The 15,388-nt window shown below is 69.1% G+C and overlaps 5 protein-coding genes across 5 annotated transcripts; 2 read left to right on the forward strand and 3 right to left on the reverse strand.

The window, feature by feature from the left end:
* Positions 1-2,469: 2,469 nt before the first annotated feature.
* Positions 2,470-3,367, reverse strand: RHOBADRAFT_29284 (uncharacterized protein; the record flags this gene model as incomplete). Its single annotated transcript, XM_018412867.1, has 3 exons — positions 2,470-2,643; positions 2,905-3,071; positions 3,289-3,367. Coding segments are annotated over 3 exons (420 nt in total), but the record flags the coding sequence as incomplete, so codon positions are not given.
* Positions 3,368-4,561: 1,194 nt separating this feature from the next.
* Positions 4,562-7,210, reverse strand: RHOBADRAFT_55315 (uncharacterized protein; the record flags this gene model as incomplete). Its single annotated transcript, XM_018417786.1, has 7 exons — positions 4,562-4,702; positions 4,804-5,689; positions 5,792-6,141; positions 6,227-6,663; positions 6,730-6,899; positions 7,024-7,069; positions 7,144-7,210. 7 exons carry the CDS (start codon positions 7,208-7,210, stop codon positions 4,562-4,564), a joined length of 2,097 nt encoding a protein of 698 aa, XP_018269136.1.
* A 324-nt stretch (positions 7,211-7,534) lies between these two features.
* On the forward strand, positions 7,535-8,381 carry RHOBADRAFT_17434 (uncharacterized protein; the record flags this gene model as incomplete). Its single annotated transcript, XM_018412372.1, has 4 exons — positions 7,535-7,734; positions 7,822-7,873; positions 7,956-8,044; positions 8,114-8,381. 4 exons carry the CDS (start codon positions 7,535-7,537, stop codon positions 8,379-8,381), a joined length of 609 nt encoding a protein of 202 aa, XP_018269137.1.
* Positions 8,382-9,444: 1,063 nt separating this feature from the next.
* RHOBADRAFT_17300 (uncharacterized protein) lies at positions 9,445-11,554 on the forward strand (the record flags this gene model as incomplete). The annotated part of the gene is made up of 8 exons (XM_018412361.1): positions 9,445-9,479; positions 9,618-9,769; positions 9,848-9,864; positions 9,928-9,981; positions 10,517-10,615; positions 10,685-10,870; positions 10,970-11,037; positions 11,095-11,554. The coding sequence occupies 8 exons, from the start codon at positions 9,445-9,447 to the stop codon at positions 11,552-11,554; spliced, it is 1,071 nt and encodes a 356-aa protein (XP_018269138.1).
* A 416-nt stretch (positions 11,555-11,970) lies between these two features.
* RHOBADRAFT_55318 (uncharacterized protein) lies at positions 11,971-14,726 on the reverse strand (the record flags this gene model as incomplete). The annotated part of the gene is made up of 8 exons (XM_018417787.1): positions 11,971-12,513; positions 12,622-12,930; positions 12,999-13,091; positions 13,197-13,603; positions 13,696-13,989; positions 14,090-14,375; positions 14,472-14,605; positions 14,710-14,726. 8 exons carry the CDS (start codon positions 14,724-14,726, stop codon positions 11,984-11,986), a joined length of 2,070 nt encoding a protein of 689 aa, XP_018269139.1. The 3' UTR covers positions 11,971-11,983.
* Between the last annotated feature and the right edge of the window lie 662 nt (positions 14,727-15,388).

Genomic DNA, 15,388 nt, shown 5'->3' on the forward strand with positions numbered 1-15,388 from the left:
CGGACACAGACAAGGACCGAGAGCCAAGGAGAGAAAGGAGGGTCACAAACGAGGCGAAAAGGGGAGGGGAGGGGAGGGGAGGGAGGGGACGACACGAGGAAGGGAGGGAGGAGGTACTGCATGCGGAACGTGTAGGAAAGAGAAGGGCAAGATCTGCTATGCTAGAGGACGCGTCGAGCCGTGTGAAACCGCCAAGAAGGAAGAGAAAGAGAGAAAGGAAAGGGGAGAAGCCCCTGCGCTCCTTCAGGCCTGCACCCGGACGGCGCCGCCCTCCTCGCCGCCACCGAGGGCGAGCATGTCGCGAGCGACCTGGTCCTCGTCGATGGCGACGACACCCTGTGCGGCGTCGACGCCGCCGAACCCGGCGAGTTCAAACATGCCCATGCCGTCAAGCGCGCCGAACGGGCCTGCGCCGCCAGCACGCTGCTGCTGCGCTTCGGCGCCCTGCGCACCGCCGTTAGGAGGCGTCTGCGCGCCGTGTGCGTGGTGACGGTGCGGGTGCGGGTGGAGCGCCTGCCCGCCCTGCTGCGACGCGCGCGGCGTCGTGCGCGCGCCCGGACCTTGCCCCTCGACCTCGTCGTCATCGAGGAGCTCATCGTCCTCGTCGTCCTCGTCGCCGCCGCGTCCACGCGGCTGCTGCTGCGGGTGCCGGCGCGGGTGGGCGTGCGCGTGCGAGCCCGTCGTGTGGCTCGGGCGACGGCGGAGCGCGCCGGGCGTCGGGACAGGCGGCACGAGATTGAACAGCTCGGCGGGCGTGCCCACGACCTGAGCGCCGGCGCCTGCTGCCGAGGGCACGTGCACGGGGCCGGTCGGCGTCGCTATGCCGCCCGTCGTCGGGGACGCAGGGGCCGACGAGCCCGACGCGCCCGAGTCGTTGCCGCTGCCGTTCGCGGCGGCTGCGGCGCCGGCGAGTACGGCGGTGCGGTCGTGCGCGTGCGAGTGGCCGTGTCCGTGGTGGTGGCCGTGACCGTGCGCCGAGGCGGCACTGCCCGGCTCGCCGCCGCCGCCGCCGCTGCGACGCGAGGCGACCTTGTGGCACCAATAGCGGTGGCCCTGGTTCCACGCCTCGGACTGGCACTGCAGGGCACGAACAAGAGTAGTCAGTCGGCGCTCTCGAAGGGGCAGGACAGAGAGGGAGAGGCCGAGACGCACCGTCTTGGAGCAATACTTTGCCCTGCGGCACCTCCTGCACTTGGCAAACTCGCGCGCGTACGCCTCCCACTTGCCGCAGCGCATGTTGGCGCACTGGCGGATCCCGCCCTGCGCCTCGTCCTTGCGGCACGCGTTGCGCATGATGACGCCGGCCCAGTACTGCACCTCGGTCGGGTGACGGGGCGTGAACGGGTCGTCGGCCGGCGGGCGGTACGTGAACGACTCGACGAGCGAGAAGATATTGGTCGGCGGGAGGGGCGCGCGGCGCGCGGACGAGGCGGCGGCGGCGGCGGTCGAGGTCGAGGACGAGGACGAGGACGCAGGTCCGTGCGTGGCGGAGCCCAGGCGCGTCGACGCCGAGGCGACGAGGGCGGCCGACGGGGCGTGAAACAGCGACCGCACGTGCGGGTACTTGCTCAGGTACGCGAGGAGCTGGAGCGACAGGAGAATGTCCTCGTCGCGGAAGTGGAGCGCGCCGTCGTCCTCGGTCGTCGGCGCCGGAGCGCTCGGCGTGGCCGACGCGGGAGCCGGTGCGGCTGCGACAGGCGAGGTCGACATGCGCGGGAGCGGCTGCGGCATCGTGTGGGCGCGCGGGAAAGGCGGCCTCGAGCGCTGCTGCTGCGGGTGAGGCTGCGGCGAGGCGCGCGACTCGGGCTGCTCGGGCGTCGACGAGCCGTCGTCCATGACGACGTCGCCCTCGGCGTCTTGCCGTGCGGGCGCAGACGAGGGCGTCGGCGCGGGCGACGAGGCGGCGTTGTTGACGGCCTTGACGACCTCGGCGAGCGGGACCGAGGCAGGCGCGACGGCCGCCGCCGACGACGACGACGTCGCGACCGACGTCGCGACGACCATGACCTCGTCGCCATCCTGCTCCTGGCCCGACGCCGAGCCGTTCTCGTCGCCCGTCAACGACGACGCCTCGGTGTCGGGCGTGCGCACCCTGTTCGGCGGGCGCAGGACGCCAGCAGGCGTCGACGCGGCGGCCGACGACGCGGCGACCACGTTGAGGCGCGTGAGGAGCGGGCGCGAGATGGCCGAGGGCGGGACGGCGATGTGCGGGAGGGCGTGAGCGCCCGAGGGCGAGGCGGGAGGGACGGGCGACACGGGCGCGGTCGACGCCGGCGACGAGCTGTTCGACGCGGGCACGACGAGGCGGTCGAGCCTGCGAGCGTCGTGCGGCGCGACGGCGCGCTGCACGGGAGCTGCGCCGGCCTGCGCAGCCGCAGGCGCGAGCTCGTCGCCCGCCCAAGGCTGGGCCTCACGTCGTCGCTCGCCCCGACTGCTGCCCGCGCCGCCGCCGCCGCCGCCGCGAACCCAGTCGGCCTGGTTCTGCTGGCGCTTGCGCTGCACGTCCTCGAGGTACCGCTCGAGGACAAAGACGACGACGTCGAGCGCGCCGGCCTCGACGACGCGCGTGCGGATCGCCTCGCTGCCGCGGACGCCGATGTTGACGATGCACTGGAACGCGAGCGAGTACGTGTACAGGAGGTGCTTGGCGGTCGACGAGGCCGGGAGGAGGAGCGACGCCGGGATCGAGTAGGTAAAGTCGTCGAGCGGGCCCGACGTGCCCGCGGCGTTCTTGGCGAGGAGCGACCCGTCGACGTCCGTGTCCTCGATGCCGACCATCTCGACGGCGGTCGGCAGCAGGTCGTAGTCGGCAAACGCCCTGAACGGGCTCTTGCGCACGACGCGGGGGAGCGCGCGCGCCTTGCCCTTGCCCTTGCCCTTGAGCTCGGCGAGCGACGCAGGGACGGCGCCGGCGGGCCCGCCTCGCGCGCAGTGCTGCAGGACGCGAACGAGGCGCTCGAGGCCGCCGTCGTGCGAGATGATGTCGCGCACTCGAGGCGACGTGGCCGTGAGGTAGGTGAGGTGCGTGAGCGAGTTGATGAGGGGCAACGACCCGGGCGGTGCGTCGAGCGCTGCAGGGAGGGGGGTCGCGCTGTTAGTCTGACGCTCTGTGCCGTGCGGGACCTGCTGAACGGCACGCCCGCTCGTCGTGCGTCGCCGTCGCCCTCGAGTCCCGCCCGCTGCTCTAAGCAGCTCGTGACCGCCTCCTCGCTCGACATCTCGCTAGACCTGTTCCAACACAGCCCGCCCTGCTGCACGCCCGAGAAAGGGAGAGGACGGTCGACGCACCCCTGCGGTCGTAGATGCCCGACGAGACGCAGATGCACGCGCGGCCGAGGGCGGGGAAGTTGAAGTTCGAGTCGCGCATGGCGTGGGTGGTCGAGTTGCGGATGAAAGACGAGGTGCTGAGAAGGATGCAGAAGGAGGTGCGAGTTGGCGAAACGAGGTTGCAGGTGAAACGAGTCGAAGGTGGTGTGGCGGAGCGGGGGAGGGAGCTGAGTGGGCACTCGTGTGGCGACGGACGGCGACAGGGGGTTGCGATGCGGGTCGCTGGGTCGTTTAGCAGGCCATGGCGGGTGGCTGTGGCTGCTGGTCGAGGTGCTGAACGAGGCTGGACGAGGACAGAGGTTGGAGGATCTCGAGTCGCTGAGTCGAGCCGAGAGGTCGAGAGGGGGAGGGAGGAGGCGAGGGACGACAACGGCGACGCGCTGCTCGCAGGGGCCACACAGGTGGTGCAGGACAGTCAGTCACACTGCTCGTCGGCCGTACCGCCGTCGACTGGGCGTGTGAGACGAGCGAGAAGGGTGCTCACCCAGGCACCGAGGACGAGAGGGGCGGAGTTGAGGGAGAGGCGGGCGCTCTGCGCGTGCTTGCGGCGGGTCGGGCTGCGAGGTGTGGCGGGAGCTAGCTCTGAGCGTGCAAGCTGGCTGCACTCGCTGCGAGCTGGGCGGGGTGGTGAGCGGACAGAGGCGTCGACGCTCCTCCCTCCTCCTCCCTCGTCTCCGCTGTCTCACCACGCTCTTGCCCAGAACGCCTCGCCGGCGCCCTTCCCTCCCACGCCGTGCCCAAGACCTCTTCCGCGCAGGCTCGCAAGCTCCCGCTCGTCCTGCGCATAAGTTAGCTGGCTCGGCTCCCTCCCCCGACCGCCCACCTCTCCTCGCTCCCCCTTCGAGCGCTCGTACCTCTCCGAAACTCAGCGGTCGTCCTCGCGAACGGGGCACACGCTGCCAGCCTCCCCGAGCCCTTGCACGCTGCGCGGCAATCTCGCAGCGCAAATGCGCGCTGGTGCGCCGTGGGCCGACGCACGAGCCGCGCGCGTGTGCCGAGAAGCTTCCCGCCCACACCGGCTGAGGAAGGTCGACCCGCTCGAGTGCTTCGGCGACACTTGTGCGCGCTTCCCGCAGGCGACAATGAGCTCATGATGGCCTCGGGACGGTGCAGCACAGCGGTCGGGACTCTCGGTTCGGGCTCGAGCTGCGTGTCGGCCGACTCGTCCTCGTTTCCCACGACCTCGAACGCTCCTCCCTCCGGCCTGCCCCGCTACAGGGAGCAGCGGCGCTCGTCACCGCCTGCCCTTCTTCTTGCTCGCCTTCCCGCTCGACGTCCCGCCGCCGCCGCTCTCGGCGAGCGCGTGGCCCGTGTCGGCGATGTGCTGGAACAGCTTAGTGCGCGATGCGAACGGCTCGCTGCAGACGTTGCAGACCTGCAGGCGCGCATGCGAGTCGTGAGGGCACAGTACCAGTGAGTGCGCTCGGTCGCGAGCACGAGGGAGAGAGGGGGAGAGAGAGAGCGCGAGGGACGCACCGTGTCGGCCCCTGCACCGCCAGCCTTCCTCGCCGCCTCCTTGGCCCGCCGCTTGTCCTTCTTGCTCATGCCCGGCCCGTCCTCCTCACCGTCATCGTCGACGCCTCCCTGTGCACGCCGACCGCCATCTGCCTCGACGTCCTGCGCCGCCGGCGCCGGCGTCGCTGCCCCGCTCGCCGTCCCGCTCCGCGTCGCCGCTCCACCCGCACCGGCACTCGCCGCTCCCCCTCCTCCCTTGCCCTTGCGGCCCTTCTTCCCCTTGCCACCCTTGCCGCCCCCGCCAGCGCGCCACTCTTCGTCGCTGCTGTCGAGCGGCGTGCCGAGCCCCAGCCCCAGCCCCGGCCCCGCCGCCGCCGCCGCCGCCGACGCCGCGAGCCCGTCGCCGTCCTGCTCCAGGTCGAGCTCGAGTGCGACATCGATTACGCCCTTGCGCCGCGCCGCCTTCTTGCCCTTCTTCTTGCCGCCGGCGCCGGCGGCGCGGCCGGAGCTCGACGCGGCGCCGTCCTCGGCCTCGCGCTCGGGCGCTCGCGCAGGCTCACGGGGCTCCGACGCCGAGTCGGACAGGTCGTCGAGGCCCGGCACGACGGCGGGCGGGCCGCGGCGGCGCGGCTTCTTCTTGCTCTTGGCGGGGACGGCGGCGGTGGTGGCGGCGGGCGGGTCGACCTCGAGGTCGTCGTCGTCATCGTCGAGGAGCGAGTCCGAGCCGTCGCCGTCGCCGTCGACGGAGAAGGACGCGAGCGAGTCGGCGAGGGCGGCGGCGTCTGCGGCGGTGGGCGCGACGGCGGTGGCGGACGAGGGAGGGGAGGCTTGGGCGGTGGCGAAAGCGGTTGGCGGCTCCGAGTCGAGGCCGAGGGCGGCGTCCTCGAGCTGCATCTCCTTGACGAGTCTGCGTACGAGAGAGAGAGAGGGGGAGAGAGAGAGGAAGAGGTGAGTTTTGCGCGGCGAGAGGGCGAGGACGCGACCAAGAGAGAGAAACAGAGGGACGCACCGCTCGACGTTCTTGCCATGCTTCCTGCTCCGCTCGTGGTTCTCCCACGCCCCACCGCTCCTGTACCCCCTCCCGCACGCCTCACACCACACGACCTCGTCCTCGCCCTCTTCGCCCCCCTCGCCCTCCTCGTCGCTCTCCTCCTCCCACATGCGGTGCACCGCGTCGACGCCGCCCGACTGCCAGTCCTGCGCCGCGTACCGCGCAGCGGCCGCCTCGCGCTCGGCGGCACGCTGCTTGGCGGCGGCGGCGAGCGCGGCGCGCGTCTCGGCCTCGGCGGCGGCGCGCGCGGTCGACGACGTGAGCGACTGGAAGCGCGGGTCGCGGCGGCGGACGTAGAAGACGAGGGCCTGCGAGACAGAGGGTGCGCGAGGGTCAGTGCGGGTTCTCGGCGGTGCGCCGAAGAGAGCGAGACAGAGAGGGAGCGAGACGGACCCGCACGGCCTCGTTGTACTCGCGCTTGGCGGCGGTCCTCGCCCTCGAGTTCTCCTTGTCGATCTCGCGCCTCTGCCACCTCGGCATGTCGTCGTCGACCTTGTACGAGTCCTTCCACCCAAAGTCCTTCTCGGTCGCAAAGTTGATCCAGGCGGCGTAGAACGCGCGCACGTCGTCCGGCGGCGACTGCTTGGTGCCGAACGCCGGGTACAGGTGCGGCGACGACCACGCCGTCTCCTCGCCGCCGAGGAGCGAGAACAGGGTCGCGAACGTGTTGAAGAAGCCCGTCGGCGACTCGTCGAACCCGGTCCAGGCCGACGTCGAGAAGAACTTCATGAGGTGCGGCGTCTGGAGGCCGCGACCGGGCGTCGCACGTGCGGCGGGCTTGGCCGTGGCACGACGAAGGTTGTCGAAGAAGGAGGCGTCGGCCTCGGTGGCTGTGCGTCGTCGAGGAAAGAGTCACTTGCGAGCTCTCGAGGGAAGACGGGCGAGAGGGAGCGCACCGCCTGCGCCCGAGTCATTGATGTCCTCGCGATGGTCGTCGTACCATGCTCGCTCCTGCGGGTCGCTGAGGCACTCCCACGCGGCCTGGATACGGGCAAAGCGCTGCGTCGCGCCCTCGACGTCGTTCGGGTTCTTGTCCGGATGCTCCTTGAGGGCGGCTTTGCGGAACCTGCGAGGCGGCGAGGGTCCTTCAGCTTCCTTGTTGTCGTGTCCGCGTCCACGCAGCAACCCTCGGTGCTCGACGAGAGCCCGACTGGCTGCGAGACGAGGTGCGAGAGGGAGGGAGAGCTCACGCCTTCTTGATCTCGTCCTGGGTCGCGAACGCTTCGACACCGAGCACTGTGGGTGCATCAGAGTCAGCTCTACGTGCGCTCGTGCTCGACGAGGGGCTGGGAAGAGAGCAGAGGACGCACCCTCGTAGTGGTCGAGGTCCCTGCCTGGCGCTCCTCCTCCCTTGGACGTAGAAGCGTTTGCGCCCATCTAGTTAAAGGCAGATGCAGAAGCAGACACAAGCAGCCTGGCTCCAGCCGGGAGAGCGGTGGCGAGGTGGGAGAGCAACCTCGAAGTCGAGTCGGCCCCTCGCTCGCTTGTCCCTCAACTCGACACCGCGAACTGCGAGGACCAGCTTGAGCGGCCCAGCACTGCAGCCGTATCGCATTAGCCGGCCTGACCACTTCGACGCGCACCGCCCAATCGCCCTCGTCCTCCCTTGCCTTCATCTCGTCCCCGCCCATCTCCCACCCGACCTCGCCCGCGTCGACCCTGCCTGACGGCGCCGGACCCAGCCCGAGCACCACCGCAAGCATGAGCACCACGTCTCGTCCCTTCCTCGACTTTGCCGTCGAGGGCGAGCCTCTCGGCCGCGTCGTCTTTGAGCTGTTCGACCATGTCGTCCCAAAGACGTGCGCCAACTTCCGCGCCCTGTGCACGGGCGCCAAGGGCGTCAACGAGCTCGGGATCCCGCTGTGGTACAAGGGCTCGATCCTGCACCGTGTCATCGCTGGGTGCGTCTCCTCGTCCTCTCTCTTCCCCCCGCCCTCCTCCCCCGCCGCCGTCGCACGACATTGACTCTTGCTCCCCTGGGTCGACAGCTTCATGGTCCAAGGCGGCGACTTTACGCAGCGCAATGGCAAGGGCGGCGAGGTGCGCACTCGCCCTCTTGGTCCTGGTCGGCCTGCGCCTCGAGACGCGCGCTGACCTTGAACGGTGGGGTTGAGACACGCAGAGCATCTACGGCGGTACGTTCGAGGACGAGAGCCTCAAGCGCGAGATTGACGAGGAGGGCCTCCTGTGCATGGCCAACCGCGGCAAGAAGTGCGTCCCTCTCCTCCCTCCCTCGCCGCCCCCGTCCCTTCCTGACGCCGCCCTCGTTCCTCCCTGCAGCACCAACGGCTCGCAGTTCTTCGTCTCGCTGCGCCCGTGCCCGCACTTGGCGGGCAAGCACGTCGTATTCGGCAAGGTCGTCAAGGGCTACGAGACGATCGTCGCCATCAGCAAGATGCCCGTCGACGACAAGGACCGGCCCGTGTCGCTCATCACCATCTCGCACTGCGGCGAGCTCGAGCGCAAATCCGGTGCGTCGGGCTGTTCCTCTCTCTTGACGGGTCGCTGCCGTCGTCGCGAGCCTGTCTTGCAGTTCGACACGTCCTGACCCACCCTTCCTCCCCCCAGCTGCCAAGCCCGCACCACCTCCGTCCCCCTCCGTGTCGTCCTCTCGTTCGCGCTCCCGCAGCCGCAGCCGCTCGCGCTCTCTCTCGCCCGACCGCCGCCGCTTCAAGCGCTCGTCGCGGTCCCACAGCCGGCGGCACGACTCGGACGACGATGAGAGCGGGTCCGAGGACAGCGACGGCGAGCGCCGCCACAAGAGCAAGAGCAGGAGCAAGGGCAAGAGCTCGTCGTCAAGGAGGCACCGCAGCTCGCGGCACCACCACCACCACCACAAGTCGTCGTCGTCCAAGAAGCGGCGCCACTCGCGCTCGCGCTCTCGCTCTCGGTCGGGCTCGGCGGCACCCGGCCCCGGCGACGGCGACGGCGACGCCGCAGCAGCGCCCGAGCTCGGCGCCGACGAGGTCACCTTGCAGCAGGCGCGTGCGGCGGACGAGGCGCGCGAGGCGGCGCAGCGGGCCGAGGACGAGCGCCGGGTGGCCGAGGAGCGCGCGAAGGAGGCGCGGGAGAGGAGGGAGCAGTACGAGCGCGACATTGTCGCGCAGGGCGGAATCATCTACAAGGGGTCGGGGCGCATGAAGGGCGGGTCGGGCGGGCGCGGTGGAGGAGGTGGGCGAGGAGGCGGCATGAGGGGTTGGTAGACCTCGCTTGCGCGCCTGCGTTTGCTACGTCGACCGCCTCCTCCGTTGCGAGAGGTGCGCTTCCCGTCGACTTCCGCCCGTTCAGCTCCGTCCACCCTCGGGCTCGTGTCGGCGACTCGCGCTGCGCCCAGCTGCGCCGCTTTGACCTTCTCAAGTTGCGTTCGCTCGCTTTTCTCGACGTCCTCTCGCGCGCTTCTCGTGCTCTTTGCGCGCGCCGCTCGATGTTTGCTGACGAGCAAAAGAAAAGGGGGCACCGCTGCGGCCGTTCGGGGTCGCTCGGTTGTCGTTCGCAGGGTCCCACGTTGACTCTGTCCGCCTTTCGCTCTTGGCTCTCCTTACACCACCCGCTTCGACCTTCTCGTTCTCGTCACCACCACCACGAGCACTACCGCACCAAGCACCGCAGCCATGTCGTCCGACTCGATCTCGTTCCTCCTCAACTGGTGAGCCCCGCACGCTCCTCCTCGTCGTCGTCACCTCGCCGTGGTCCTCGCCCCTCTCTTCTCTCGCGACCTGTACTCATTCTGCGGCCACCGCGAGCACGAGAGCGTCAAGGACTGACACTCGCACTACTCGCGCAGGCACGCGACGCCGTACCACGCCCCGATCTTCCTCGCTCAGCACCACGGCTTCTTCAAGGACGAGGGCGTCAAGGTCGCCATCCTCGAGCCCAACGACGCCTCGGACGTGACCGAGCTCATAGGTCGTGGGTCCGTCGACATGGGCTGCAAGGGTGAGCCCCTTGGTCTCGTCGTCGTCGTGGTCGTCGCGAACGAGTCGAGCCTCTTGCTGACTCTCCTCTCTCCCACAGCGATGGTCCACACGATCGTGCGGCATCCTTTCGCCCTCGTGTATGAGCATGTCCTGACTCGGTTGCCTCGACGACCGCAGGCGGCCAAGGCGCGCGGCTTCGGCGTGACGAGCATCGGCACGATCCTCGACGAGGTTTGACCGCCTCCCTTTCCTCTGCCTCTACCTCGGCATCGTTCCTCTTCTTCTTCGAGCATCGTACGCTCGTGTTCGTGCGCTTCGACCGCCGTCGTGTGCGGGACGACCTCTCGTCGCCAAGGTCCGTCCTCCTCGACTCCCTCCCGCCTCGTCTCTCAAGGAGCAGGTCTGGGTCTGGGCCAGCCTCACGGCCAACTACACGGGTGTCCTGATGTCGTGGCGCCCGCACTCTGCTCCCCTTGCGCCTAGCCCCGTTGCGTCGGCGTCTCGGCTCCGTCCGAGGCGTGCGGCGAGCGGGCGGACGGTGACTCGGGGTTGTTCAGCAGCGCAGGCGCCGCGACGACGGGCTGAGATACACCGTCACCACCGGGATCGAGTTAATGCTCGCGTCGGGAGTAGTCCGTCTGCGCTCGCGCTCCACATCCTCGCTTTTGCCTCTCGCTTTTCCTCCTCGGGTCGACCTTCTCGACGGTCGGCCCGGGCCTCGAGCGCCTCGACTGACGGTCCCTGGTCTCCATCTCTACGCCCGCAGCCGTTCACGGGCCTGCTCTACCTCAAGGGCGGCGTCGAGGGCCACCCGCACGACATCGAAAAGGACCACTTCACCTCGCTCAAGGGCAAGCGCGTCGGCGTGCGTCACACTTTCTCTCTCTACGTCTCGCCGTCACCTGCGACACTTCCTGACGCTCCTCACCTGTAGTACGTCGGCGAGTTCGGCCGCATCCAGTGCCTCGAGCTCGCGCAGAAGCACGGTCTCGTCGAGGGCCAGGACATCGAGTTCGTGCGCTGCGGCATGGACATCAACGGCGCCCTCATCGACGGCCGCATTCACGCGGGAGTCGGGATCGAGAGCGTCAACGGCGTCGAGCTCGAGCAGTGGTGCGACGTGCGACGAGCTTTCCCTTCGCTCAGGCCCCCTCTCGCCTTCTCCCCCTAGGCGCGCGCCCTGACTCCTTCCACATCCCTCTCCCGCCCCGCCTCACAGAGCGTCGGCCGCCCCACCTCGGACGTCAAGCTCATCCGCATCGACGAGCTCGCCGAGCTCGGCTGCTGGTCCGTCCTTCTCCCTCCCTTTCTTCAGGTTCACCTCTGACGGCCCTCTCTCCTCAGCTGCTTCTGCTCGATCCTCGTCATCGTCAACGACAAGTTCCTCGCAGCCAACAAGGAGAAGGTTGCCGCCGTCATGCGCGCCCTCAAGCGTGGCGCCGACCTCCTGCACAAGGACCCGGCCCAGGCGTGGCTCGACCTCCAGCACGTCAAGAAGCAGTTCCGCAACCGCGTCGGCGACGACAAGCCCAACTTCTGGGCCAAGATGTTTGAGCGCTGCTACCCGTTCATGAGCCGCGACCTCGTCAACGTCGAGCGCGACTGGCACAAAGTCACCAAGTACTGCCAGCGCATCGAGGTGTGCGACGAGGGCTTCGAGGCCAACTACACGAACGAGTTCGTCCAGTGGGAGCACGAGGCCCAGCCTGTCGACCCCGAGGCCAACCAGGTCGCGCTCGTGCGTCCTCCTCTTCCTCTCTCGCGTCCTCTGTCGCCTCCTCCTCCTTCAATGCCCCTCGACTGACTCCCAACTTCTTCTCTCTCTCGCAGGCCAGGCAGCAGGACGAGATTCGCAGCTCCGGCGGCGTCCTCTCGTCGGCCGCTCCGGTCGCCGTCGCCGCCTAGAGCTCCCGACACGCCCTCTCCCACTCCCCCTTCTCTTCCGCTCACCCTGAAGCTCAACTCTTCTTCTCTCTCTCTCTCTCGATCTTTTGAGTAGTTCCCTGCCGTTCAACCGATGCAAAATCGTCGGCTTCCTCTTCTCTCGAGCGTCGTGTCGGCCTTCGCAAGTCGGTTCGACACCGTCAACTCTGTCCCGCCGATGCGCTCTCCTCTCTCTCTGATCAGGCAACGAGAGACAGAGAGACGTGTGCACGATGTGTCGAGTTGCAAAAGGAGCGACGAGGCGGTACAACAAGCTCCTCGCGCGTCGACTCGCTGCCCCCCCCTCGTTCTACTCGTCGGCGCCGCTCGTCGCCGCCGCCTCCTTCTTGCGCTTCATCTCCTCCTTCTTGGCCAAGTACAGCTGCTTCTTGCTGAGCTTCTTCGGGCCCGAACCGGCGCCGCCCTCCTTGGGCGCAGCGTCGGCCTCCTTGGCGACAACGGCGGCGGCGGCGGCGGCGACTTGGGCAGCCGGCGGCGCGGGCGCACGACCGAGGACCTCGCTCTTGGCGTTGCGCGCCGCCATGGTCGCGCCCGACTTGGCCTTGCGGCCCTGCTTGCCGCCCTTCTTGAGCTGCGCCGGCGCCGACTTGGCCGACGCTGCGGCCGCCGCCGCTGCGGGTGCTGCGGGCGCCTCGCCCTCCTCGACCTCGACGGCGAGGGCGTCGACGTCGATCGCCTCGTCGTCGACTGCGGGAGCCGCCTCGTCGGCGCCGGCGGGCGCCTCGATCGGCGGCGCGTTCTCGTCCTTGACGAAGCAGGCGACAAAGAAGCCGTTGGTGCCGTCCTCGGGGAGGCAGCGCACGACCGAGTCGGCGATGGCTGCAGGCGCACGAGGTACCGAGTCAGTCACGGGTGCGTCTCGAGACGTGAGACGAGGGAGAGGGAAGGGGGAAGGGAGGAGAGGAAGAAGAGGGAGCCAGGACGCACTCTCGTCGCCGCCGCACGCCGCGACACGACCCCTCCTCTCCCACGTCGGCATGACCTCGTCCCTCGGCGCGAGCCTCCAGCCCATGTCGCGGAACTCCTTCTTGGCGAGGACCCGCATGACGACGCGCTCGTCCTCCTGCTCCCAGATGCTGCACGTCGAGTAGACGACGCGGACCGCGCCCGAGAAGCGCAGGGCGTGCGACACGATGGCCATCTGGAAGTTGGACAGGGCCTTGATGCGCGCGAGCTGCTCGGCTTCGGGCGCCGAGGGGATGAGGTGGTCGAGGCGCGAGGGAATGCCGGACCCGGCTGCGGGAGGGGCAGGCGAGAATCAGTGCCGGCTGCAGAGGCTCGAGACGAGAGCGGGCGAGACGCACAGCATGACGGGTCGACGAGGAGGTGGGTCACGTTCTTGAGCTTGGGGTCGTCCGGCTTGAGCGACAGGAAGTCGACGTTCATCGGCTGGACGTCTGCAGGCGGCGAGTGCGCGAGTCAGCGCCGTTCGCCTGTACAAACTCTTCGTGCCGCGCCGAGGAGAGACGCAGAGAGAAGTGAAAGGGCGAGCGCAGACTCACTCTTGGCGTCGGCGCGCTTGAGCATGTCCTTGAGCACCTTGAACCGGCCCTGGTCCCTCTCGCACGCCGTCACCTTGCCGTTGATCTCGTCGCCGGCGATGAGCGCCGCCGCCATGGTCGTCTTGTTGCCCGGCGCCGCCGTCGCGTCGAGGACGCGCAGGCCCTTGCCGCGCTTGGGCAGGTCCTCGTCGGGCCCGATCTCGCCCGCGGCACGTGCGGCGGCGCGGTCCTCGGCGTCGGCGAGCGCCGGCGTGAGGAGGACCCAGGCGGGCATGCACGACGCCTTGTCCTGCGCGAGGAGGCGGCCGTCCTGGTACGCCGAGATGGTCGGGAGCGAGACGGCCGCGGGGAGGGCGAGCAGCGGCTCGATGTGGGCGTCGAGGGCGAACACCTTGGGCTTGCTCTGGCTGCGCACGAGGGTATCTAGGATCGAGTCAGTGTCCTGTACCAGAAGCGCGTTGCAGAGAGAGAGACAGAGAGAGAAGGGAGAGGGACGCACGCAGCGGCGAGCATCTCCTCGACCTCCTCGAACATCTCCCACCCGCCCTTCTCGAACCACTCGACGGCCGCCTCGACGCTCCACCGCAGCGTGTTGACGCGCATCCAGCGGATCTCGCCAATGATGCCCTCGCTGCCGCCCTCCTCGGCGAACCGGTCGACGTCGTGCGCGCGCTTCTTGCCCTTGCCGATGCCCTCGAGCGACGACGCGACCTTGTCCGGGAGCGGGATCTGGAGGCCCTCGTTCGTGCCCACCTTGCGGCGACGCTTCTCGCGCTCGTTCTCCTTCTCGAGTCTGTGCGCAGAGGGGAAACGGTGAGCACTTCACCAACTGCAAGAACGCACCCGACGCGCTCGAACGCGTCGAGCACGAGACGAGGGGACACGGGACTCACGCAGACTTGTACTTTTCGAGCTTCTTGCGGACTTTGTGCTCCTTGGGGAGCGTCAAGCCGCGCTTGGCGAACAGGAGGTCGTGGAGCATGACGGTCGCGAGGCTGTCCGGGGTCGGGGCCGCCTTGACGTGCTTCTTGGGCGTCTTGAGCGCCTTATTGGCCGACGCGGCCGAGCCCGACTTGAGCGCGTTGGTGACGGACGCGGTCGACGACGGCGGGACGAACAGGGTCGGCTCTTGCGCGAGGAGCTTGGTCGCGGCGAGGAGGTGCTGGATGTGCGGGCGGTCTGTGGAGTGGGCGTGAGTCAGTCGTCGCGTCCTACAAGAACAAGCTCAGATGTCGTGAAGGACAGCTGAGCGACAGGAGGGCGGCGAGAGCTCACACTTGAGGCACTCGATCACGACCTTGAGGAAGCGAGCTCCCTCGCCGACCTTGCGGCCCTTGTTGGCCTCGGCCATGCACAGGCCCTTGACCGAGCCCTTCTTGTTGTCGAGCGCATCGAGGATCAGGCCGGCGCTGCGGTCGAGGACGAGCGGCGCGGCGGAGGTTGAGGGAGGGGGGAGAGGGAGAGGAGGGGTCAGTGAGGCGGGCGTGGAGGAGGGTGGGACGGGGCGACGCACCGGTGGTAGAAGTCCATGACGGTAAGCTGTCTGGTCCTGCCTGGCGGGAGAACGAGGAGCAGCTGGTGCGGGTCGGAGCCAACCCCCCAGCCAAGCTCAGGTCCGGCTCTCTCTCCAGCATGCACCGCCGCTCTCGACTAGCGGTCCCTTGGACTGCTCCACCCGGTCGAGCTACCTCGCGAGCTCTGGTCGCCGCCCCTACCTCGGCCTCGCAACGACGCTGGCTCGAGCTGTCGCCGACTCTCCTCCCCGCTGTTGATGAGCCTCTGGCGCCACCACATCACGCTCTGTGCCCAGTTCGACTCACGCAGTCGGATCCACATGGTATCAGCTACGCCGCTCTGTCACGCGTCGGGCGGCCGAGGAGGTGCCGGTCACGCGCGGTGCCGCTCTGCTCGTCGACCCGGGCGCGGCAGCCGATCCAGGCGCAGCGCGGCCATCAAGAGCGCACGCCTCGCCACAGGACGACAAGCAAGCTCTCGTATCTGCCCCCACAGCTGCTTCAGCGAGCGCACGCTCGCCCGGCTCTCACTCGGCGCGCTTCTTGCGCCTGCTGGCCCTCGACTCTCGCTCTCTGCGGCCCGGCGCACGCTCAGCGCTTTTGCCGCCCATCTCTCCGTTTTGCTGAAGCTCGAGCAGCGGTGCTCCGCGCAGGCGTCACCGCTCGTGCTCGCGGGCG

This window comes from Rhodotorula graminis (assembly GCF_001329695.1).
Source record: "Rhodotorula graminis WP1 unplaced genomic scaffold RHOBAscaffold_12, whole genome shotgun sequence".
NCBI classification, from domain to species: Eukaryota; Fungi; Basidiomycota; class Microbotryomycetes; order Sporidiobolales; family Sporidiobolaceae; genus Rhodotorula; species Rhodotorula graminis.